Source organism: Bombina bombina, chromosome 9 (assembly GCF_027579735.1).
Source record: "Bombina bombina isolate aBomBom1 chromosome 9, aBomBom1.pri, whole genome shotgun sequence".
Classification (NCBI taxonomy): domain Eukaryota; kingdom Metazoa; phylum Chordata; class Amphibia; order Anura; family Bombinatoridae; genus Bombina; species Bombina bombina.
In genome coordinates this window covers 30575486-30602671 of record NC_069507.1, presented here as the reverse complement: position 1 = coordinate 30602671, position 27186 = coordinate 30575486, and the positions used below count along the sequence as shown (strand labels likewise).

General features: G+C 36.8%; 1 protein-coding gene across 1 annotated transcript; it reads right to left on the bottom strand.

The window, feature by feature from the left end:
- Positions 1 to 498: 498 nt before the first annotated feature.
- On the bottom strand, positions 499 to 23788 carry PSAP (prosaposin). Its single transcript, XM_053692022.1, has 14 exons — positions 23644 to 23788; positions 13717 to 13850; positions 12891 to 12965; positions 12461 to 12586; positions 12027 to 12221; positions 11375 to 11515; positions 11134 to 11190; positions 9245 to 9367; positions 5664 to 5765; positions 5047 to 5227; positions 4787 to 4950; positions 3446 to 3526; positions 3261 to 3368; positions 499 to 1381 (listed from the first exon to the last, which is right to left on the bottom strand). The coding sequence occupies exons 1-14, from the start codon at positions 23681 to 23683 to the stop codon at positions 1346 to 1348; spliced, it is 1563 nt and encodes a 520-aa protein (XP_053547997.1). The 5' UTR covers positions 23684 to 23788; the 3' UTR covers positions 499 to 1345.
- Positions 23789 to 27186: the final 3398 nt, after the last annotated feature.

Here is a 27186-nt window from a genome sequence, read left to right as displayed (position 1 = left end):
CACCGCCTCTTAAACCCAGATTGGCTCCTCCAAATAAGGCACGTTACAGGTTTTATCTTAGTAAGGGACTGCTCTATACTACAGAAACTGAGTGGCTGACGTTTTCCAATTGTAATTTTGTGAATGACCTATAGGTGTACATTTCTGTTGTGTTATTTAGTGCCCAACATGTGTATACTAAAAATGGTCTAAGGCTGCTACATACTACACAGTGATTGCCCACAGCAGAAAAGTCATTTAGAGCCAACTAATCACTCACAATGCAGGGAGATGAGAAAAGCACGGTGTACAGACATTAGCAAATTACTAATTGTGGCACTAACATTATTTGTAATAGATCTTGCAAAACAGCTGCCATCTAGTGCTCCACACATTCGATCCCATTTCTATAAAGTGTTTGAGACAGGAGGTAGCGCCAGGCATGTTCTCACCGACTTTGGAAGCTTTCATGCGACTTTAATATGGGGGGGGGAGAAAAAAAAAAAAAAAACACACAAGTCTGGGTTTATTAATTTTATTGCCAATTACAGAAGCTTTAGTACAAACTAAAGGTTCTCTTATTGTATATATTAGTTTTGGTGTCTTATCTTGGGACAATGCAGAAGGAAAAACATTTTAAAATAAAACCCTCCACAGGAGCAACCTACGTCACTGATGCACAGAAAAAAGTAAAACTGGTTCATAAAGTGCAACTTGTCGCTTCCTTCTAGCTCTGCAGACAAAGCACATTTATCATTTAAGGCCCAAGAACAGAATCCGCCCCATTCATTTACAGACAAAAATGTAATTTGTTCATGATTCAAAACAGACTGAGCTTTGTAACGTAAAAGAATCCATCACCTACACATGACCAGGTCTGGTCTCTGCTATAAAACACGTACCTATAAAAGTATGGCCACTTACAGGGTAGGTTGTGTGCGATCGCTAAACCGGACAATTGCAAAGGAGATATTAAAATTGATCCATCTCACACACTTATTTTTTTTAGACAAACGCCAACAGGTTTCAGTATTTAGATAGCACAGCTCTACCATGGGCATCAAAAATTGCAGACAAGGTTAGAAAGAAAACAATCTGAGACACTCAAAATATTGCGCACATGTTCCATCCCCAAAAAACACAAAACCAATCTATGGTACAAACTTTTAAATTTAGGAAGTTAAAACATGACAAGTTAAAAAATGTAATGTGTTACTGTGTTAATTACACTAACAAATATATACAGCAAATTAACAAAATTTTACTTAGGAAGCATTTCACCCCAAAAAAGAAAAACGGTTTGAGGAGAGCGCTGAAGTGGCAATTTCCTCTCAGAAGTGATGTTCAGCAAACTGCATTGATGTCCTTAATCCCAGACATGTCTTCTGCAATGTTCAATAGTCTGAGAAGAGGAAGAGACCAGCATAAGAAAACTGACCTTAAATTAGGGTTATTTAGCCGGCCTCATGCAGTCTAGGTACTTACCGCAGCACAAAGCCAACTGACTTTATACTAGTCCCAAGTTAGATATATTACATAGCTGCAAATGTCCTAATAAACCTCAAAAGGATTGAAGAATTTTAGCACTTTATGGAGAGGAAAACTGACCCATGCTGCCTCTGAGGGGCAATAGGATAGCTGTGATACTTCACAACTCCTTCCTAGACTCATCACGTTGTATGAGGTTAAGGGCTCGCTTCGAAACACATTTTTAGACCACATTAAATATGGCAGATCGTAATAGACTACTCTAAAACAAGGATATGCTGGTTGCATGTTATGTATCTTTAATTTAAAGATTAAAAAAGGTCTGGGATAAACAGATGCTAAAAGGAACTCTGATGTGCACCTTTCAACTGCTTTTATAAATGGATTGCAATTTGGCAAAACTGAGGGACAAGCAATAGACAGGACAGAGACCTGTGCTTAAGACAGTTTGTAAATTAAAGAAAAACTTGAGAATGTTAGGTAGTGTAAGATTAAAGTCCCATTACATCAATAGTTTTTTTCTTCTATCATCTATTGGTGGTGCATTAACCATGTTAAGGGAACCACCTGCCTAAGGATACCTGAAACATCCAAGAGGCACAGCCCACTTACCTAATCCCTACATAAGGGGCAACATTTACTTTATCCTGATTGAGGTAAATTATTAATCTACATTTCCAGCAGGAATAGGAAGGGAATGATTCAGAATTGTACAAGTATAACAAAACTTGTTTAAACAATTTTTCAAATTTCCCATCAAATTTATTTTGTTCTTTGATATCATTTGTTGAATAGTAAATCTGGGTAAGTCATAGTAGCTCAGGAGTGTGTAAGTGTCTAGTACTCTATGGCAACAGTGATGTATAACATTAGTGTTGCAAGACATCGCTAATAAAGACACGTGCACACTCCTGAGCTCCTATGAGTACAAAGAATTACTCAAAGGATACTAAAAGAACAAAGCAAATCAGATAAAGTAAGTTAGAAATGTTTTGTTCAATGGACATTCCAGGCAAAATTTAATAGCACAGATTCTAGTAAATGCCATTGCTATTTTAGGGTTATTTTTCTCTGCGTGTGCAGATATTCAGTGCACCAGCATTTTAAATACCGCAGCTGCTAAAAGTGCCAGTAGGGTTTGTATCCTGTCTGCAATTACCAGATGGCACGAGAACCTTATGCTCTGAGTAAGTGCTGTGTTTAAATCACTGGTGCACAAGCCATACGTTAATACACTTTTAAAAGAGCTATAATTACAAGAAACATTTTTACCAAACACATGTATGTTGCAAAAACGATTCTAGGCCAAATTTTTTGCTGGAATGTCTCTAAACCACTGGTTTTCAAACCTCTCCTCCGCCCTCCCTAACAGACCAGATTTTGAGGATATCTGAACTGTAGAACAGGTGAAACAATCAGGTGTTTACTAAACATTGTTATTTTACCTGCTCTCATCCAAGGTAATCCTGAAAATCTGCCCTGTTGGGGAGGCCCGAGAACAGGTTTGAAAACCAGTTCTTTAAAACCAACTTTCCAACTAAACACCCAAAGTTAAATTTTAACTTTACTGCCCCTTCAACACCATTTCAAACAGTGTCTAAGTGCTACTTTCAGTATCGTTCATACTTTAGTACCTTTTGTGCAATGGGATATGAAAAAAAAAAAAAAAAAAAAAAACCTTGATAGATGCAATAAATTTACTCCGTTTAAAGGGAAGATTTTTCTTCAAGTGCTTTTTAGAGGGAGAAATTAGTTTTCCAATATAAACTACAAACTTTATTTAAAGCACTTACATTACAGAGTGCAGCAGTCTCCAAGTCTTTACACCAATAGGACGGTCCCCACATGCACTTTTCATTTCCAAGCAGAGGTCGTTTGGCGTTTTGGCACAAGTGTAATTTCTGGAGTTAAAATAAAATTATTACTAAAAACCACAAAAACACACTAGCTTGCAAGATCTTAAATGACAAATGGTTACCTGGCACACAAAGTTAGAATCCAATTCTTCCAAAAGGAGCTGAATCATCAGGGGTTCATATTCACTAATCAGGGCACGACACTAAAAGTGGTAAAGGGAGCAAGGAAGGAATTTTTTTATTTATTTTTTTTAAATACCAATTTATACTTTACAAGCATTAGTACAAAATTGTTTTATATCCTCTTTCAGAAGGGTATTCAGCAATTGCAAATATTTTATTTTTATACTCCTAGCCTAGAGATGTTCAGTATCCATGTCTAGTGATTTTAAAGGCACAATAAATTTTTTTTTTTTTTACTGCAGTTATTTTTCAATGGCCAAACTAATAAATCTAACTAGGCATCAATATGTAGCAGAGTTCGCCTTGATAAGTCAGTAGGGTAACATTACTAGTTCTGAGAATTAGATATTGCTCTATTTTCAGTCATTTGGTCTTAAAATTGCCAGCCCTAAGCAACCTACCCCCTGCGGAAGTTCCCGCCAGCCCGAGTACTAAGAACCTGTCACACTACATTATGACATCACTAGTACTAGGAACCTCACACTGCAGGTCTTACTAGCCCCATGGCAGAACATAGTGATCTGAGATGCCATCGCAGAAAGTGCAGCATGTCTGCAGAAAGAACAGAACCCATGCAAGTACTTTTAGTGCTTTAACTTTGCAGACAGTTCTCTTCAGAGTTGTGCAATGGTTGCACTGTGTAAGGTTTTCCTTAACACAGTGCATCCAGAGCAAAGTGCTGTTTGAAGTTAAGTCATATGCAGTAGCGCTGCAAAGCAGCAGTGCATTGATTTACTGTCTCTCAGATTTTTTTCAAACCCTCCCCTAGCCTTTCCCAGTCTGCAATGCTGTTTGTTCTGAATGTAAGACGTTTTTATGAGCATTGCACCTTTTTTATTACTACATTTCTATGTTAGACGGAGAAAAGAAAACAAAATTTATTAGAGACATTTTACAATTTAATTTTTTGTCTGCAGCTAATTTGCAATGCAATTTTCAACTACAGCACTACATTATAAAACGTTAAAAATTGTTTTATTATTATTTAGTTAACCAACACATTGCAATTGAACTGGTGCTTTAGTGTAACTTCCTAACTTAAAATTGAATTTTACTTAAAATTACCTGCAGAAAAACTCACAAAAAAAATCTCATTGCAGAAAGTGAAAAAAAGTTCTGCCTCTGGGCTTACTAGCAGCTAATAAGGCACCAGCAGGAATTCCGTTTTTACCAGAACCCAAAGCCTTTTCCCCACAAACAAATGAGATGTGATAAACATAAGTTGCACTACAGCACGTAAAGTGGGTTCTAACTGAAGGGCGATGTCAATGTAACGTTACCTCATCCTGCATTTGCTCTGGCATGAAGTTGCAAACCTTCTCTAGGGTGCTCTCAATTTGCTGTTCAGTTGACTTTTTCTCCAAAAACTCAACCACATAGTTCATAGCCATTTTGCATAAGTCACAGTAGCCACCACCTTGCACTTTTGTTGGGCTGAGTTTTACTGTTGGGGGAAGATTCCATATTAGATTTGAACTTCAGAACAATTTGCACTTTTATTGCACCAGGTAAGCATTTCTGGATTTTAGAAGGTTCTTACCATTCTGTGGCTGTTTGGCGCTGCACAAGCCAAGAGCGCAGCACGCCATATGCGGACTGACTTCTTCCAATAGAATTTCAACAAGGGCATTTGTATACGCATCCACTAAATCTATGCACTGCTGTCTATAACTTTTAGGGACCACATAGCAGACCTTCTCCAAGATGAGGCGAATGTTGTCCTTGTGTGTGACAAGACAGACATAAGTGTCTAACAAAGCATTTTAACTTGTTTTAATACCTATACAAAAAATGTATCACAGCCAGGGGTAGATTACATACAAGGGATACATTGTATATTCAGTGCTGCAAACTCCAAGTTGTACTGGACCAATAATGAGGCCGTTTACCCCTGTTATATGGTGTAAACAAACAAACTTCTGGCCATCAATTTTTCAGTAATCTAGGGTCATTTTCTAGTCCAGTATACATAAAAAATAAAGACTCATGTATAAAATGGGTTTAATTCACATAAGACCAATATTCATGGTAACAGGGACCCAGGTGATAAATGTTTATATAAACCATAACTACACTTGCCCAAGAGGGCATCAGAAAGGGCATATCAGAAGCTTGGCACTAAGTCACTGAAGAGAAAACTGGAGCTATTTTCCTTACCTCAGTCCTATTATTCTCCAAAAGATGATCAATTTCTTTAATAATTAGCTCACAGGCGACACACTGTGGCGAGTCACTCACTGAAGATTTCACATCGGCCACCTGGCAATAAACACATAGTTACACAACGGTCATGTACAGATAAACAAGACAGTATGCACCAACCATCAAGGAACAAAATACATTAAGCCTTAATATCAAAAGCTGTTAATTTTATTAGCAACTAAATATAGTTCTGTTACAGGACAGCTGAAAGGACCACTCGAGCAGTAGAATTGTATAACACGTGCATAATAAAGACAACGATTCAACACCTACTCTGAATTTCAAAATAAGTATTTTTTTTTTCCTGACAAATTTAATTTTTCTCCCATTTGCTGGCTCCCTGTATCATGTGCCAGAATTTAGCCAATCACAGACTAGTATACATACCCTTTGAGCTTTTGCACATGCTCAATAGGATATTGTTCCCCAGAATACACAACAACCCAGCCAATCAATATGTGATAATGGAAGTAAAATTGGAAAGTTAAAAAAAAAAAAAAAAAAAAAAAAAAACCACACAAACAAAAAAAACCATGTATCTCAATCATAAGTTTATTTTGACTTGAGTGTCCCTTTAAAGGGACAGTAAACATACAGAATAATGTTATATAATTATGCACATAGTGCAGAATTATATAACAGTGTATAAGCAGTAACTTAAAGCATTGACAGATTTTTTTATTTTTTTTTATTTTTGGTGTGTAAAGTTAAACTCCGCTCCAGGCTCTACTGAGCAGGTCTTGGATTTCCAAAGCGAAAATGTAGTTAGCTTCCGCTCTGGTGTAGTAGAGAGCGAGCTACATTCAGTCCAATAGCGCGATCGGGCGTGCTGTGACTATCTAGAAAGCCCGCAAAGCACTTTGTAAATCCAAGACGCGCTCAGTAGAGCCTGGAGTGGAGTCCAACTTTACACCAGAATTTTTAGTGCTTAAAAAAGATAAATATTCCCTTTATTACCCTTTCCCCAGTTTTGCATAACCAACAGTTATATTAATATATGTTTTACCTCTGTAATTACCTTGTATCTAAGCCTCTGCATACTGCCCCCTTATCTCAGTGCTTTTGACAGACATGCAGTTTAGCCAATCAGTACAGACTCCTAAATAACTTGGGAGTGAGCACAATGCTATATATAAGACACACATGAACTAGTACTGTCAAACTGAAAAAAAACTTTCAAAATGCTCTGAGCCAAGAGGTGGTTTTCAATGGTTTAGAAATCAGTTTGATCCTACCTAGGTTTAGCTTTTCAAAAATACCACCAAGGGAACAAAGCAAATTTAAGAATAAAAGTCAATTGGAAAGTTGTTTAAAATTGCATGCCCTATCTGAATAATGAAAGTTTAATTTTGACTAAACTGTCCCTTTAAAAATTTTTTTATATATATATATATATATATATATATATATATATATATATATATATATATATATATATATATATATATATATATATATATATATATATATATATATCTCATTCTGTACGTTTACTGTCCCTTTAAGTTGAATCTGGCGGAGGCTGACAGCCAACAACATCATAAGAAAGTGTTCAATTCTAAGGTAAAGAAGCTTCAAATGGGTACAGGTCAATAAATGCTTAAAGGGACATTTAACCTAAAACTTAAATTGTCCCACATGGTAGAGGGACTGCAATCATCCAACTTGAAAGCTTATCATGGGATTAGCAAGGGAGTGTGAACAGGCATAGTCAAAATAAAAATCTTTATAGAATTGTGCATATAATTTATAAGCAACCTCAATGAAAACAGGCAAGATAAAACTGGTCTTTAAAAAACAAACAAAACAAACAAACGTGGAACCCAAAATATTACAAACAAAAAAAAAAAAATTGTCCCGCAGGTTGAACTTTGCCAATAGTTAGGTCAGATAAATGTGCAGTCACCTTTCCTCCTTGACTAAAGGAGATTTACTACTATAATATGATATATTAGAAAAGTAAAACCTTGACAATTATGCGGATTGATATTTTTTGCTCCATAAAAATTTAAGTAGAAAAAGCCGAATAGTAACAGTTTACTGGGCACTTACTCTGGTGAACTGATCTTCGCTTTAAATAGACATACATTAAAGGGACACTTAATACCCGTCTTCTAATAATCCCTAAAAACTACCTTTTCTTAATAAAAATAAAATCACTTCTGTCAATTTAATCTGTTCCTCTTTCCCCTGTTGAGATTGTTTTGAAGTACATCGCTGATCCAGTGCTTGATTTCCTATGTAAGCTGTCATATTGTAGTGCACGTTACTGGGGCACAGTAGTCACATGATTATGAAGCAGTCATGTGACACAGCATATAGTCTGTTATATATATTTTTAAAGGATCACATCTGTCTGCAGTGTAAATATGTGTCAGAGTATAAATGTATTAGATAGACTTTCCCCATCCATTTATATATTATATAATATGCAGCAACATTTAAAATAAAATTCTTTATAAGCAATATGTTTGAAGAAAAAAAATAAAAAAAAAAAAAAAAAATCATTACAAGCAGCTCCAGGAGGGGGAAGCTCACGTATACTCGTTACAGAAGATTTCTGCTTCTCAAGACCTGTCCCCTCCTGTTTATGTAAAGCACAAAGGGCTGACACTTGTACCAGCCTTAGTGATAGTCTTCATTACATAGCGATCTGCTCCGGTCACACCCTCTGCCGAGACACAGTAAAAGTGTCAGCCCTTAGTGCTTTACATAAACAGTAGGGGACAGGTCTTGAGAAGCAGAAGTCTTCTGTACCAAGTATGTGAGCTTCCCCCTCCCGGAGCTGCTTGTAATGATTTACAAATCACAATAGTGTCTGAAGCCATTTAATGCAGACTGATTTGCTTAGAGCATAAAAAAAAAAACTGTGGGGGGGGCGGGTGAGTGAGTTAAAAAAACACATTGCTTATAAAAGAATTTTAATTTTTTCTGAATATTATGTGTATATAAATAGATGGTAAAGTCTAATACATTTTTTTTTCTCTGACTGGCAGATAATTATCTTCACACACACCGTAGACAGATGTGATCCTTTAAAAATATATGTAACAGACAATATGCTGTGTGTCACGTGACTGCTTTATGAGCATGTGACTACTTTGCCCCCCTGTAAGGTAGGATACAATATGGCAGCTTACATAGTCGAATCAAGCACTGGATAAATGCTCTTCAAAACAATCAACAGTTTGGGGTAAGAGGAATAGAATAGACAGTGATTATTTTATTTTTATCAATAGGAAAAATTAGGTTTTAGCAATTTTCATCAGGTGTTTAATGTCCCTTTAAAGGTTTTTATCAGTTGTATCATGGGTAACGGAATTTATGCTGACCATTTCCCTTTTACACTACCATTATGGTTCTGTGCACAACTGACTCAAGTAATTGTACTCAAAGAGCTTCTGTCAAAGGAAATAGAACCACAATGCTTTGTGCAAACAGTGTAGAGACTCATATCCTTTAGAAGGTATTTTCACTTATAACCTACAGCTTCAGACATTGACACAGATTTTAGGTAATTGTACATGTCTACTTACTTTAACTGCAGGTTCCATCTTGGCTGCAGGGATTATGGTCTTTGCTGGGGTGAGCAGCTGCAGGGGGGTGGCTGCCGCCTCCTGTGCGCAGAACCCTGCATAACTGCAGATCTGCTGTGCTGGCTAAAACAAAATAACTGGTCATACAGATTTATAAAAATAAAATGTGGTTTTTAAAGTGTAGGTCAATTTTGATGAATTAGTGCCCGGTCTTTAATAATCCTATTAAAAACCAAGGGCACTTTAATCAAAATTGACATTTCACTTCTTTTCTTCAAAAATTTACCTTTTAATCCTGGCAGCTGCTCCAGCGATTCCCCGGCCGTCGGAAGCCTCTGCAGAAATGACGAACCCGGCTTCCTCCTGGGGGAATCTTGGCCTGATGCAATGCCGTGATTGGAGGAAGCCAGATTAGTCATTTTGGACCCACGAAGACGGCTTGCGTTGGGTGGAGGAAGTGCTGGAGCGGCTGCCAGGATTAAAAAGGTAAGTTTTTGAAGAGAAGTGAAATGTCAATTTTGATGAATGAAAGTGCCCTTGTTTTTAATAGGATTATTAAAAACCAGGCACTAATTCATCAAAATTGACCTTCATTTAAAAAAAAAAAAAAAAAAAAAACCCCACTACTCATGATTCAGATAGAACTTACAATCTTAAACCACTTTCTAATTGACTTCCGTTACCAAATGGTCTGATTTCTATCCTTTGTTGAAAAGCAGAAAGGGAAGCTCAGTAGTGTACGTATATGCAGCACTATCTCCTGTCATGTAGTGCTTCAGACTTATGCATGCTACCGATGTAGATATCTCTTCAACAAAGAACAAAAACCAATGGAAGCTTTGTGTTTGTTATCTGAATCATGAAGAAAAGATTTTGGGCCCTATATCCCTTTAAGTCCAGGATATCTTCTAGCAAACAAACTGTTAATTTGTTATAACCCAACACTTCAAACTATCAGTTTATAGCAACAAAACAAAATCCACCCATATGCTTGAAACAAAAAAAAAAAAAAAAAAAAGTGTATAAGCACTCGTTACCAACAGTAGGTTAGTGTTAGGGGAAACCGTATTATAGGGCATCAATGGTGCAGGGTCTGAAGCTTTTTGACAGGTGTACAAATGACCAAACAAGTCTAACCACATGCTTTATGCTTGCATCAACTCGCCAGCATTGCTCAAGCGATATGCATTAGTGTGACAGCAGCGCATATGCTTTAGTCCAGGGGTGAGCAACCTTGGCTCTCCAGAGGTTTTGGAACTACATTTCCCATAATGTTCATACACTTGAAGCTGGCCGAGGATCATGGGAAATATAGTTTCATAACCTCTGGAGAGCCAAGGTTGATGACCCCTGCTCTAGTCTGACAGGACAGTGTGCATAAGACCATTTATTTATAAGTTACGTCTGACAGCAACGTGCTAGAGAAAGTTTAATTGGATAACATATGGAGCAAATAAGCTGCCGCGGATGATTGTCAAATGGACACGAATAAATGTAAAATAGTTGGAAAAAATAAAATAAAAAATGCAGTCAAGTTTGGGAAGATGTATTACAGCTATCAAAAAGCTGGATTGGGCTAAGAGTGAGGGGGGTTATATATAATGACACAAAACTTGCAACATACCTGTTCCTGATGAAAGGGGGAAAAACAAAGATAATTGAGTGAGGTTAGAAAAGGAAAAAAGTTAAGATTGACAAAAAAAAAAGTTTAATCAGAAAGTTCTGAAGTCTGAGTTAGTTTATGCAAGCAAAAAACATGATACATAGAGAAGCTGTGCGACTAGTTGTCTACAGATAAATACAACTAAGAAAAAAAAAATCCAATGAGGGCAACAGTTACTGAGGTTCTTAGACATTAACTGAACAGATACAAAATATGAAGAACTTACCATCTGCAGGAACATCTGGATTGCAATATCCGCATACTGATTTATGTAGTTTTTACACTGAAGAAAAACAAACAAAAAAACATCACATTAACAGGGTTAATAGCACTCAGTACATGAGCAGTAACTCAGATTAAACTCCATCTGAAGAAAGCGTAGTCATTTGCCGATTACAATTACCTGAGGTCTAATGACAGTAAGAGCTTGCACATTTAAAAAAAAAAAAAAAAAAATAGTTACTTACCATATCAGAAAAGCCACCAGCAAACACATCACAATCCTTCAAGGCATTTTCAATAAGTTTTTTGGAAAAAGAGGAGTTGCTTCGCAGGGAATCCTGAACATCGCCGATTAGCTGCAGACAGTCTTTGCAAACATCACCGTTCTGTAAAACAAAGCAGCTCATTTGTACAAGTGTTTAAAGGGCCATTAGAATCAAAATATTACATCAGCATTTAATTTTAAGCCTAGCGACCCTGCAGTTCTGTGAGTTTAAACACACAAATGCTGCGGTGCACTGCTGGTCCCAAATGGAACTTGCTGCTGAACCAATCAGCAGCGTTAGTCATACGACTCAGATGTGAAACTAGCGGTGCTGGTTGGCTCAGCAACAGATTCCCACTCGGGACCTGGGTGCACTGCAGGTCCTAAGGAGCATTTCTAATGTGTTTAACATCATCACATCGGCTAAACACAGTACTGCAGAATCTATGGTCTTTAAGAGACATTAAACCATTGCAGCATGCGATTTTAAGGCTGGTTTACAACAACATCTAAGTATGGGGAGATAGATGCAGGATCTAGGGGACCCACTAAGACTGGTGTCCCTGGGTGAGACTCAGCGGATTTTGGAGGCCTAAGCATTAGATAATTTGGCACAGACAGCTTGTGATTACCTTAGACTCTGGGGGACTTTTGTCCTGGGGAAATAGAAGCTGAGGAACATTGACAATAAATGGGTAAACCATTTTAAGCTTATCGGCCTCTGGGATCTCATTAGTCATAAAAGGTTTTTCTTGTTTCAAATTAGCCAGATGCCGTTGGAGAGATTTACACAGACCAAGCGAGCAGCAAAGGACACCTGGGTTACTCTGAAGGTAGAGAAAAATAAAAAAATATATATACACGTCTGTGAAACCCATTTGTAAAAAACATGTAACAATGTTTAAGGGACATTAGAAAGAATTAAAGTACTAGATATGTTAACAGTATTAAAAAAAAAAAAAAAAAAAAAAAAAAAAAAATACACATCCTCCTCTAAACAAAGACTTAATAAGCCAGATTCAGTCTATAAAGAGCTTCTATTATCTTCTCTAGACGCTGTTCTTACCGTCTCCTCCTGCAAGATATTCATAAGCAGCGGTATATATTCATTCACCATTTGCTTGCACTGAGAAGCAAAGGTAGGATCAGGGAACATGGCGCAGGCCTTATCCAGGTATTGTTCAATTTCACTCTGAAAACAAAAACAAACTAATATCTAAACAATCCTGCAACGTGCATTTCACTCTGTCTCAAAACAAGACTGACATGACATAAGATTCTGATGTAGCCCACAAAGCCACCATCTGTATGCTTGGACACACCTGAGATGAAGGTAAGAATTCTTACTAATCATCTTCCAGGTTATGAGCAACCACAGAAAAGTCAATACTTTTAATCCCTGCACATACCCCACCTACAACACTGGGCAATGACACTAAAATAACCACACATTACAATTAATCTGGAGGAGTCAATAAGATGTTGTGGGGACATACCTGTGTAGTATTGTCTTTTAGGAAGTTTCCCAAAACAGTTACAATTTCCTTGCAGATCTCACATGGTATAGTTTTCTAAAGAGAAAAAAAAAAAAACAAAAACACAATCAGCATAATGAATTATTTGCGGTCTCTCACCAAGTAGAGGCGGCTATACATTTGTATTTCAAGTCCATAGGGAGTGTCACAATTCCTTTTTATAGAATGCATTTTCTTTACGTACACATTCTAGTATTCAGTTCGAATACTGTAGTACAACCATATTGCTCCACAGCACTTTCAATACAAATACATCTGTTTTTGCACGTCAGCTTTTCCAAACGACTTACAAAACTACAGCTGACTGGGTCAGACCACGCTTTAAATTTTAGCACCTGGCCATTGGAGTTTATTGTAAGAAAGAAAAAAAAAAAAATCAAATCCACTATAGGCTTTCTTGCCAAACATTTAAATCATTTAATTGCAGTCTCAAAGGATCATCATAATGGATTATTTAAAGGTAGTTTTAAAAATGGATTTTTTTTTTTTATAAAAACAAAAAATAGCTAAAATGAACTGTGCAAGATAGGGTTTGCAGAAGTGGCCAAAAATGGTTCTGATGGGTTGAAATATCTTTTGAGGGAGTTCAGTGCACAATATCTGATTAACAGGCAGTTCCATCCTACTAAAATCTCATATTTTACAACCTGGAATGGATACAGATTTAAAGACAGTTTATTGCGCTACACGCACATGTCCAAATATCCCATTTATGACTGGGGCAGAGGTCTTAGCGGGAAATGCTGAGCAGGGTTTTACAGTGCAGGAGCAGCGGACAGATACCTACCACAGTGGGCTTGTTCCAGACTGTTTGCTGGCAGTGTTTCACCGCGCCACACTGAGATGCCGTCTGAACGTTCTCGCACCAGACTTCAGGGCCCTTGGAACATTGCTCTTTCCCAAGCAATGGACTTGCAGCAACTAAAAAGACAAGATTGGTTCTGGTAACTAAAATAAACCTAACTGCTTAGTGGCCTTTCACTACGTAGAGTTCTACAGACATATGTAAACTAATGTCTAAAAGATAGCAGGTTACTTCAATGAGACAAATAAAACCTGCTGGCTTCCAAGGAAGGAAAATGCCAAACCTAGCAGAAAACTAATTTAACAAACTTTACATGTTTAATTTTACTTTGAACATATTTTTAACGCATGGAGATCACAGGTATAGCATTAAAGGGGAAACATTTTACAGTATACCATCCTTAAAAAGGACTAAGAGTCAATAGCTCCTACTGAGCATGTGCAAGAATTCAGACTATACGCATATGTATTTGTGATTGGCTGATGGCTGTCACATGATAGAGGGAGTGTAAATAGATTTGAAATAGTCTGAACTTCAAATAAGTATATTTATTTTATTTTTCTTCTGACAAAGTGCTATTATTGTCTTTATCATGCGTTTGTTGGTAGTGAAAATCTACTGTATCTCCTGGAATTCAGAATACTAAGCTGGTCATGGGGTTATTAGGAGCTATGCATGGATTTATTTGTATGCAGAACTAAAAACATTAGGAGGCAAATACTTTTCTTGTTGTAATGTTTGCAGTACTTAAATCTTAACTGCACATTTGCAATAAACATACTATGGAAGTATGAAAACGTTTTAATTCATCAACTCCTTGACTGCTGCAGTTTTCTTTTCAACAGCCAAAACCACACCCAATGTCCTATTTGGAGAAGCCAATCAGAGCTTGTTACGCGAGTAGACAGCAAGCCACGGTCATTTTAGAAAAATTGGCTATATCTACTCTGATCTCTGCTGAAGCCAGTTAGGAACAGATATGTAGCAGGATTAGGCTAGTGAAGCTTGCCATGTGCACTTGCAATTGTCAGATTTGAGAAAGTCTTAAGAGTGAGAGTAAAGGCAAAATTAAACCAATTAAAAAAAGGTAGAGCAAGTGATTTTAAACAAATTTCCAATTTACTTCTATCAAAATTTCTTTGTTTCCATTGAATCCTCTGTTGAAAATAAAATCCAAGTAGGCCCGTGAGCATGCCTTTAGTACTTTATGGCTCTGGTCTCCAAACCTGACCTCCCTAACAGGGCAGATTGAGGATATCTTAACTGGCGCCGCACAGGTGAAATAATCAGCTGATTAGTAAACGTGGTTATTTTACAGGCTCTCACCCAAGGTAATCCTGACAATCTGGCCTGTTGGGGAGGATTGAAAAGCAGTGGTCTATAGCATCAATGTTCCAATTTACTTCTAAATCATGACAGTTTACACCTTAGTCTTAGATTAAGCTACAAATAGTCTTCTGCACCCCTTTCTATATCATACAACAGGAACTTAAAAAAAAAAAATAGAATAAAAAATTACCTTAAAATGAATATTGTTTCTGGACACTTTGAAATGTCTGCCAAGCTCCACCAACTGAGGACATCACGATCTGGGCTGCATCAAGGCACTCAGCTGACTAGCATAGACAGTCTGTTTAATTCAACTAGTGCTCTTTTTGTGATTGGACACAATATGCAGCCCAGATCATGATGTCATCAGTGGGCTGAGCTTGGGCAGCTTAATCTAAAGTAAGATTTGATGACCAAGGTGAAGACTGTCCCTTTAAAATTTCACTTAAAGGGACATAAAAACAAACTTCATACTTCAGAGCATGCCATTTTAAACAACTTTCCAATTTACGTCTAAATTTCATTTGCTTTCTTGCCATTTTTCAAATGAGCAATACTTCACTACTGGGAGCTAGCTCAACACATCAGGTGAGGCAATGACAAGAAGCATATATGTGCAGCCACCCATCAGCAGCTAGCTCCAAGGCAGAACATACAGTGATCTGAGATGTCATCACAGAAAATGCAGCATGCCTGCAGAAACAGGACACATGCAGGAACTGTTAGCGCTTTAACTTTGTAGTGCTGCTCTACATTAGACAGTTCTCTTCAAACAGAACTGTGCTCTGGCTGCAGTGTGTACGGTTTCCCTAACAGTGCATCCAGAGCAAAGTGCTGTTTGAAGTGAGCAGTCAAAATATGCAGTAGCGCTGCAAAGCAGCAGCACTTTGCTTGTTGACTGGCTCTCAAAAATTTTTTAAAACCCGCCCCCCCTAGCCTTTCCCAGTCTGCAAAGCAGTTTATTCTGAATGTAAAGTGTTCGTATGAGCATTGCATCTTTTTTATTACTACATTTCTATGTTAGACCAAGAGAAAAGGAAACAGATTTATTCAAGAGACGTTTAAAAAAAAAAAAATTTGTATGCAGCTAATTTGCAATGCAATTATATTATAAAGCATTAAAAGTTGCTTTATTCTTCAGTTAACCAACACATTGCAGTTGAACTGGTGCCTTAGTGTAACTGTCTAATTTTAAAAAAAAAAAAAAATGACCTGCACAACAATTTATTAAAAAAAAAAAAAAAAAAAAAAAAAATCGCAGAAAGTGGAGAAAAGTTGTGCTCCCAGTAGTGCCCTTCTGCTACCGAGCCTACGTAGGTATGCATTCAAAGAATAGCAAGAGAACAAAGTAAACTAAGTAAAATTGGAAAGAGGTTTAAATTTAGATGCTGTTGTGCTAAAAAAGTTGTTTCATGTCCATTTACATTACAGGGCAGGAGGGCGCAAACTAACGAAAGTGAAGTTTTTATTCTGCATAATTAACGTGTTCTATCACAAAGTGTGTACCGTCTCTTTACACATTTCATTTATAGTTTCACACATGCTGGACTCAGAACCACCTAAAGCCAGGTGTCTTTTGCTCACATTAGTTCAATACTGGACATTAGAAGCAAGAGACATTTAGTTACAAGTTATGAAAATGTAGGCAGAATATCCTATAAATGAGCTAATATCTTTGTGCCTATTCAGTTGTTTTGGTTGCCACATCATGATCTTGTGAGTACTAAGAAATATAAGCACACCCAGCTGAGTAATGCATTAAGCCAGTGGTGACTAAGGTTTTAGGGGTCATTTAAGCATTGATATTCTAAAGTAATATGGTCACATGTGACTGACTAAAGCACCTCAATGACTACTGTGGTTTGGGAAAAAAAACCCAGCAATTTAAAGGTTACCCACGGATAAGGGGGGGCAAAACCTAATTAATATTTAGTATTCACACAATTACATTAGGATTTCTGCTAGATTTTGTTGGGAATCCAATTTATTTGGATACCTAGAAAGACTGCAGGTCTTAAAGCCATAGAGGTAGAACAGGTCATGTTGTACTCATGTTTTAGCAAATCAGAGCAGAAAATGAGAGCACTTGAAAGTGCACAAGGACTGGTCAAGACAAGTAAACGTGAAAAAGCAAACAGATCCAGCTTTCATATCAAGTAGAGAATTACACAACAGTGAAGTGCTTTAGCTGCCAAGAGGAAAAGACAGGGAATTACGCAATACAAAAACACTTTAAGTGCAAGCCATACACATGCAGAGAGAATATATAAGGCAGCAAATAAGCTTTTGAATTTATTTCCTAATTTGATTCCAAGTCCTAAACCTTTTGCAGTCACAACCTACTTCATTGTTCTGCACAAATCATACATCTATTCATAAACTGCCGTGGAATATTGTAAATGCAGCACACGCAGCAAAAGCCCCTATTAGACACTGGTGACCGCTACAAAACTGCACAGCACTAATCACTTATTTACTGCTGTGAAAGGGGTTTTGTGACTAGCAATGAGACATGCAGAGTAGGTTCCTTTAACCACTGGGGAAAATACCTTTTTCCTTACTTCTTGCTAGTAGTTCTGAATGACCTCAGTCATACGAAGCTCTGTCCAAAAAACAGGTTAAAGGGCAAGGCCTGATTGCTCCAGGTTTAGCTGATTAGGTTATTTAAATTGCAGAACAAAATAAACTTCACTATCAGATCTAAGAAAACGTTAAAGGTTGCATAGCTAGGTATGGGTTAATTGCCAAACAAACCAGGGAAACCCTTTATTACATAAAATAGATATGACCAGTGATGTTTACATTTAGCCCAAATTATTTGTACAAGGTGGAGAAATAATTGAGACCAGGCTGAAAAAAAGAAAACAAAAAGGACAACCTGTGGTAAATAAAAACTGGTAAAGTCCTGCAGTGCCATAATATTTTTATTTCCTACAGAGGAGCCTACTGACAGATGCCAATCACAGGTGTACACATTGTCGGCACATCTCATCTATTGCCCAGTTCCACTAAAACTTGTTTATCATTAAACCACAAAACAAAGTCTTAGTTCCGTGCTGGAGTCGCATGTTAGCGCTATAGCCCAGGTCTCGGATCAATGTTCTATTCATGACTTGCCAACCTGAAAGAAGACAGTTTGTCACTTGTTTCAATACACCTCAAACAGGTCATCAGTAATAGATGAATATCACCACTTAAAACAGCAACATACTCCTTGTTTTAACAATAAAAACTATTTCATTATGGTCTGGTCTGTCTCTTAAAGGGACAGTAAAGTCATAGACATTGTATAGACAGAATACAATTTTAATCAACTATCAAATTTACTTCTATTTAGTTTGCCTCCTCTTATTATCCTTTGCTGAAAGGTTTTTCTAGGAAAGCTCAGGAGCAACAAAGAACCTAGGTTTTAGTTGCCAATTGGTGGACACACAAATTGCCAATGGCTCACCCATGTGTTCAGTTAGAAACCAGTAGTGCATTGCTGCTGCTTCAACAAATGATACCAAGAGAATAAAGGAAATTTGATAACAGAAGTAGACTGTAAAGCTGTTTATAATTTTATGTTCTACCTAAAGTTTTGGGTTTCATAACATGACCGATGAGGGAGGTGTCCCAACCAGGCAGAATGAAGTAAAAGCATAGCGTTCCTCCTATATCACCATACGTACTATTTAGCATGCATAAGATGTTTGACATTAGAGCCCTGCACAATGAGACTTTAAATACCACTATCTCCCCACTATGTTGGGATAAGTGCAGAACATAGGTGCACATATTCTGCTATTCTTAAAGTTTAAATAACTTTCCAATTTACTTAAATTTAATGTGCTTTGTTCTCTTGGTATCATTTGTTTAAAAGCATACCTAGGTAGGCTCAGGAGAAGCAATGCAGTACTGTGAGCTAGCAGCTCATTGATGGTTGCACATATGCAAGTCAATCCTGACCAGGGTGATTTCATTACCACCCTTGATGTTTCAGACAGACAGCAGTTTTAGGACAGCAGGTAGCTAACTAGCGTCCGGTAAATGAGCCTATTGGCTAGAACTGCATTAAAGGGACATAAAAAGTGCAAAAATGAAATACTCCAATATCTTTGAGGACCATGGCTTATAAAAACTAGGTTTAACCCCTGCCAATGTGTTAGACACAGTTAAAGTCAGCAATGCACCACTGGTAGTCAGCTGAACACATCTGGAGAGCAAATAAAAAACTAAAGTATGTGTTTACACCAGCTAGCTCCCAAGCCTATCTAAGTATGCTTCTTAAACACTGGACACCAAGAAAGTCAATTGGAAAGTATTTAAATTGTACTCTGAATCATGAATGTTTAAACTGACTTTTCTGTCCATTTAGGCCAATTAATTTTATACCCGACTCACTTGTGTCACCATACCATACTAGGTTGATAGGTCCTTATAAGCTGGCCCATTAATATACTGTCTCATCCAACCACCTGAAAGTAACTACATAAGATACATTATAGTGAAAAACAAAAACACACTCTGAACAAAGCAAGTAAAGTACAAAAAAGGGGAAAACAAACATAGTATCTATCACCTGATATTATTGCAGACTATTTCCTCATTCTAAACATAGCTAGGGACTGAGGAAAGCTAGTAAAGGTCACATGACACCTAGGTACTAAAGGACTCTATTGAAGGTCGTCCCACACACAGTATCTGTACCCTCTATTCTAGTGCCATATTCACCCCCTCTTGCACAACCTATCCTATATGCCTCAAGACCTTTGTTCTGTTTTACTAAACTGCATCTTTATATCACAGCACTCTGGGAAAGCTCCTTGCACGTGATATTTACAGCTTCTGTCAATTTAACAGTTTGCTGAACTTACCGGCTATAAAACAAAAACACCAAAATAAAACACACTCACCACACTACAGACCTTTTAGGCAGCAATTTTTTCTAAGATAAATACAAATAGGAGGTGAAGCATAGTACATTATATCCAAATTATAGCAACTAGAGGAAATTAATATCCCACTCACAGCAGGAGGGTGTTGATGAAAAAGGATACACAAAAGCGCCATTTTCAGAAGCCGAGTTCTCTGGCTTCTGACGCTTCCACTATTGGCAAAAAACAGTGACAGCTAAATAAGCCTATAGCAGACAAGTGGTGACCATACAGCCCTCATCTGTCGAGCCTAAAGACCACATGGCCTTCGTTTTACCCCACAACATAACTATGGTATGATCCAGCTCACAGTCCCACACTAGGAATACAAGGTCTGGACAAATCCCAGGTAACCACGAACGTTTCTACAGGCTTATGTTTTTTTCTAATTGTGTGTGTACTTACTGTATATTTACTACAGTATTTCCTTCCCTAGCTCCTTATATATTCCTGTTGGCCCCTTAGTTAAACTGACCACATGGAACTTCTGGGGGCCCGGATATTGCATAGGCAGCACAAGTGACAAGTAGCTGGGCAAACAGGCGCTACAGAGAAGCCCAGCACACTCTAGTAACAGCAGAACAAGACATCTAGTAGTAAAACCTGCAGCAGGAAGAGTACGTCTATCATGTGCACATCACATTAGAGCTTGTGAGATCACAGCTGAATTGCACAACAAAGGATAAACACAAGAAGCAAACAGCAAGAGAGTTAGCTAGTGCAATAAAATATCCCCTTCAAAATCTTGTCTGGCGTTTCCCCATCAAGAGATTGTAAACAAGCTTAGTTCAGTACAGTAATTCTCAAATCCAGAGAGGCTAAAATGCATTCCATGGAATTCATAACCCCAAATCAAACATGCTCCAGAGTGATTGCTTAGTAATTGCTCATTTATATATGTAACAGGCCACAGCAGAGAGTACAAGTGTTTTTTTCAAGAGGTGTGTCTCTGGACTTCAACACCATATGTTTGCTGAAAAAAAGGCCACACTAAATGTTTCTAAAGTCCTTTAAGGGTGACTACAAACATAAGCGGTGTTGCATGATGTGGTTACAGTACTTAATATTCCCTATACAAACTGTCTGGTTAACAGCACTTTTTATAACACTGAATTATACTTAAAAGGAATAAATAGAATCTTTTCTCACCAGGACCTTCAAAGTGATGTCTATTTCTACTATCCCTGTATCATGCGACAGCCATCAGCCAATCACAAATGCATATACATAAATTATAAGAATTATTGCACATGCTCAGTAGGAGCTGGGGACTCAGTGTAAATATAAAAAGACTGCACATTGTTAAATCGAAATAAATTGGAAAGTTGTTTTAAAGTGCTGCTCTATCTGAATCATGAAAGTTTATTTTTGACTTGTGTCCCTTTAAAGGGACAGTCTACAATATAAATTGTTTTAAAAGATATAATCCCTTTATTACCCATCCACCAGTTTTGCCTAACCAACAGTTATAATACACTTTACCTCTGTGATTACCTTGTACCCAAGCATCTTTTGACAGCCCCCTGATCACATGACTGTCTTTATTATCTATTGACTTGCATTTCAGCCAATTAGTGCAGTGTCTGCCACAAGCCATGGGCATGAGCACAATGCTATCTATATGGCTCACATGAACTAGCAGTAATCTGTTGTGAAAAGCAAATACAAAAAGCATGTGATAAGAGGCTGTCTATAGAGCCTTTGAAAGAGGCAGAGATTTTAATGTTATAAAGTATATTAATGTGCAAAGCTGGGGAATGGGTAGTAAAAAGGTGTGATCTATCTTTTTAAACACTAACAATTTTAAAGTAGACTGTCCATTTTCTATTATCTAATTTGTTTATTCTCTTGGTATTCTTTTTTGAAGGACCAGCAATGCACCACAAGGAGCTAGCTGAAACCCAACAACAAGACATGCGTAATGCAGTCACCAATCAGCAGCTTCCGATCATACCTAGGTACACTTTAACAAAGCATGCAACATGAATAGAAAAAAAAAATAGATAAAATAAATTGGAAATCAATTTAAAACTATGCCCTGAATCGAGAGAAAAAAAAAAAAAAAAAAAAAAAAAGGGTTTCAGATCCCTTTAACAGGATTATATGGTTGCATTAAATCAGTGACTTTAAGGTTATCACAAAACAGGAATATGAAACCCTTGTTTTACCATTTGTGATTCAGACAAAACATTCAATAAAAAAAAAAAAAAAAAGAAGTTAACTTCTGTTATAAAATTAGCTTTGTTCCCATGGTATCCTTTGTTGGAGACCTAGGTAGTGGTCTTGAGCACATCAGGAAATAACGCTGCCATATAAAATGTTTACAAACGAACAACATTGTTGCAAAACTGCTGCCATAAAGTGCGCCAGACACGTGCACACTCCTGAGCTTACATCGTTTTTGTTCAAAATAAAGAAACATTTGAAAATCAAAGTAAATTACAGAAGTTGTTTACATTTCCATGCTCTGAATCCCAAAAGAAAACTGTTCGGTTTCATGACTCTTTGCTAACAAATATTGTTTTCCTTGATTTCCTTTAGCCATAGTTGAAAAGTGCATGGTTCTAATTAACAGAACATGCAAATTTAAGATTATGGACCCTGCACCTCTGTGTTAAACCCCCCACAAAGGGGTTAACATAGCAGGAAGTACTGCTCAGAACCCGCAGAGCAGTGCTGGTTTTAACCTGTTGCTGACCCGATTAGCAGCGCTATTTGCACAGCTGGATCATATTTTTAGCTCTGCTGATTGGGTCAGTGGCAGTTTCCCGCTGGGGACTATAGTGCTCTACACATCCTGAGCTGTATTTAGGTGTTTAATCCCACAAAGTGGTTAAACACACAGGTAAAGTCCTGTTCACAAGCCAAAGGATGAACCCACCCTTGAGTGCTATGCTGTGTGGTTGCTACACCTGAATGGCTCAAACCTGTGTTCTGCTCAGGGGGAAGTAATGCTTGGATCAAAAAAAGGACTCTGTTTAACCCGTTTAGTGGAGTTTAAACACCAGTATCTAGGGTCAGTAACAGAACAATCTCACACTCAGGCTACTATTATGCATAAGAATCAAGCAAACTGAGTACTTCATGGTCAGTAGCGTTTTATTGTTTATCTCAGGAGATTCCAAGCAACCATTAACTCCTTAGGTACAAGATAACTACATTTTATTGCACAAATTACTTTCTACTGATGCCTATTTTGTTTTTCAGAGGTTTAACCAAACTAACAACATCGCTGCTATCGTAAAAGACAAAAGTCATCTGTGCCCCTGGCAGGGATCCCCTGCCCCCCACCAACCGGATACCCTACCCCCACCAACTGCCCCTGGCAGTGATCCCCCTTCTGTGGGCAAATGTAATAACCCCCCCCCCCATTTACTAAGTATGTCACCCAAAGGTGAGAGGGATTAGCCCTATGAATTTGATAATGTAATGGAACTACCACCATTTGTCCGGCATCTCACCCCTGAGGCAAACCTAACAGGGCAGCAGAACAGACCACTAGTTCATCTTAAACACACAATGCTGCTAAAGAGCTAAGATTACATAATGCACAGCTGGTAGAGGGGCTGCACGGTACTAAACACTCAGCACCAGATAATAACTTCCTCCATTTAAACGGATCCCTACAGTCAGCCCAACGTCCATTAAAAAGCCCAGCGCTTACCCGCCACCAGCACACAGGACAGAACAACGAGCAGTTTCATGGCGAAGTCACCTGACTGAATACTCGAAAACCGACAACAGCAGAGACTATTATAACACCCAGCCCCACCCCCGGTCAGCTGACCCTTACTCAGCAGCCCTGGCGGAAACGGTGATTCTGAACCGGAAGTGTGCAGCCGGCCAGCCGCCATTTTAGGCTTGGGCAAAGTTCAAACAGTGTAAACAAGGAAATGTATGGTTTTCTAAAGTAGTATGGATTTCCGATACTAGTAATACGTATTACTGACAGTCATACGATATTAGTGTTTAAAATAATATATAATACAGATTGTATTAGTGATGATTTAGTAATGATATTATATAATACAAATTCTATTAGTGATAATGTAGTAATAATATTATATAATACAGACTGTATTAGTGATAATTTAGTAATAATATTATATAATACAGACTGTATTAGTGATAATTTAGTAATAATATTATATAATACAAATTCTATTAGTGATAATGTAGTAATATAGTAATAATATTATATAATACAGACTGTATTAGTGATAATGTAGTAATAATATTATATAATACAAATTCTATTAGTGATAATGTAGTAATAATATTATATAATACAGATTGTATTATTGATAATTTAGTAATAATATTATATAATACAAATTCTATTAGTGATAATGTAGTAATAATATTATATAATACAGACTGTACTAGTGATAATTTAGTAATAATATTATATAATACAAATTCTAATAGTGATAATGTAGTAATATAGTAATAATATTATATAATACAGATTGTATTAGTGATAATGTAGTAGTAATATAGTAATAATATTATATAATACAGATTGTATTAGTGATAATTTAGTAATAATATTATATAATACAAATTCTATTAGTGTAAAGTGACCAGATTTTTAAAATGAAATCCAGGGACATTTTTTTTTATTGACAAATGGTAAGAAAACTATTTAATTAGCATATTTTCCTCATATTATATATGCAGTGTACAGTATTTGGTATGGGTTTATGGAGTGATTGTATGATATATATAGATATATATAGATATATAAAAAATTCATTAAAATTATGGGGGGAGATAAAAAACTGAAATTAAAATCCTCCATGGCTGAAAATTAAATCAATGTAAATATTTGCATAGGAAATTAGCACATCTAGGCAAGAATCCACGCTTGCTTTTTCCCAGAAATAACTCATATACAATGTTACCAATGCACAAGAAAATTCTGGGTAAGCTATGCAAATTAGATATGCAAATTCTCATTTTTTTTTGCTTCAAAAATACTGTTTTAACACAGCTATCCTTTTAACAGGATTATAGCAGCAAATCAGAAATCACTCCTAGACAGCCTGTTTCATTCTATTTGGAACTCATCACCTACTGATGAGTTCCAAATAGTACGAAATAGGCTGTCTAGGAGTGATTTCTGATTTGCTGCTATAATCCTGTTAAAAGGATAGCTGTGTTAAAACAGTATTTTTGAAGAAAAAAAAAATGAGAATTTGCATATCTAATTTGCATAGCTTACCCAGAATTCTCTTGTGCATTGGTAACATTGTAAATGAATTATTTCTGGGAAAAAGCAAGCGGGATTCTTGCCTAGATGTGCTAATTTCCTATGCAAATATTTACATTTATATATATATATATATATATATATATATATATATATATATATATATATATATATATATATACATACATACCTCCCAACATTTCAAAATTCAAAAGAGGTACTCCCCCTCTTACAGAAAATCAGAAGACCCAAGTAATATAAATAAAATTCTAAATAAAGTCATATCTTTTAATACTCTTAGGCAGCAAATCAAACACAAGCTCCGACCACTGGTATAGCTATGTGAGCTCTGCATTTAATTAACCTTTGCAGAGACAGTGCTAAATATTTTTATCTTAATTGGACATTTAATAATATATTGTTTAAAACTGCTCTCTGCATTCCCCATTAATATTCTATATTCTGGCCTTTAAAGTTAGGAAAAATGCACAGTAACACACTACATAGCATACACTTACACATGCAGATACACACACACACACACTACATAGCATACACTTATACATGCAGATACACACATACTACATAGCATACACTTATACATGCAGATACACACACACTACATAGCATACACTTATACATGCAGATACACACACACTACATAGCATACACCTATACATACAAATACACACTTATACATGCAGATACACTACATAGCATACACTTATACTTACAGATACACACACACACACTACATAGCTTACACTTATTCATGCAGATACACACACACTACATAGCATACACTTATACATACAGATACACACACACTACATTGCATACACTACACATTCAGACACACACTACATATCATACACTTATACAGACAGATACACACACTACACGACATACACTTATACATACGGATACACACACACACACTACATAGCATACACTTATACATGCAGATACACACACATACTACATAGCTTACACGTATACATGCAGATACACACACACTACATAGCATACACTTATACATGCAGATACACACACATACTACATAGCTTACACGTATACATGCAGATACACACACACACACACACTACATAGTATATACTTATACATGCAGACACACACACTACATAGCATACACTTATACATGCAGATACACACACACTACATAGCCTACACTTTTTTTTTTTTTTTTATAGAGGTTTTAATATTTTATTTAAAAAAAATACCACAACAACAACACAAAGTATATATAATCTCATATGCCCTAATAAAGCTTTACTATGGAAATCGAGACTGCATAATTTATATTTTCTCATTAGTACCCAGTATTTCAATGTAGCAGCTTAATTACATAATTCATAAACCATTGCATAGTGTTTAGCTCCATCTCCGCTATAAAGTGCAATTAAATAGAAAGAAGAAAGAAAATGTAACCATTCATTAGTACCGTAGAATAAAACATTTAGAGTGCTATATATTTGTGAATTTCATCGTCTAAACAGGGATAATGTTCAGATACCTGCTTAGAAACATATGTGTGTGCTTTGAAAAAAATGTCATCTTAATATTGTCTAAATAAAACCCACGGGATAAGTTACAAATCAACATAGCCTACACTTATACATACAGATACACACACACACACTACACAGCTTACACTTCTACATGCAGATACACACACACACTTATACATACAGATACACACACACTACACAGCTTACACTTCTACATGCAGATATACACTACATATCATACACTTCTACATGCAGATACACACACACACTTATACATACAGATACACACACACACACTACACAGCTTACACTTCTACATGCAGATACACACACACTACATAGCATACACTTATACATACAGATACACACACACTACACTGCTTACACTTCTACATGCAGATACACACACACACTTATACATACAGATACACACACACTACACATCTTACACTTCTACATGCAGATA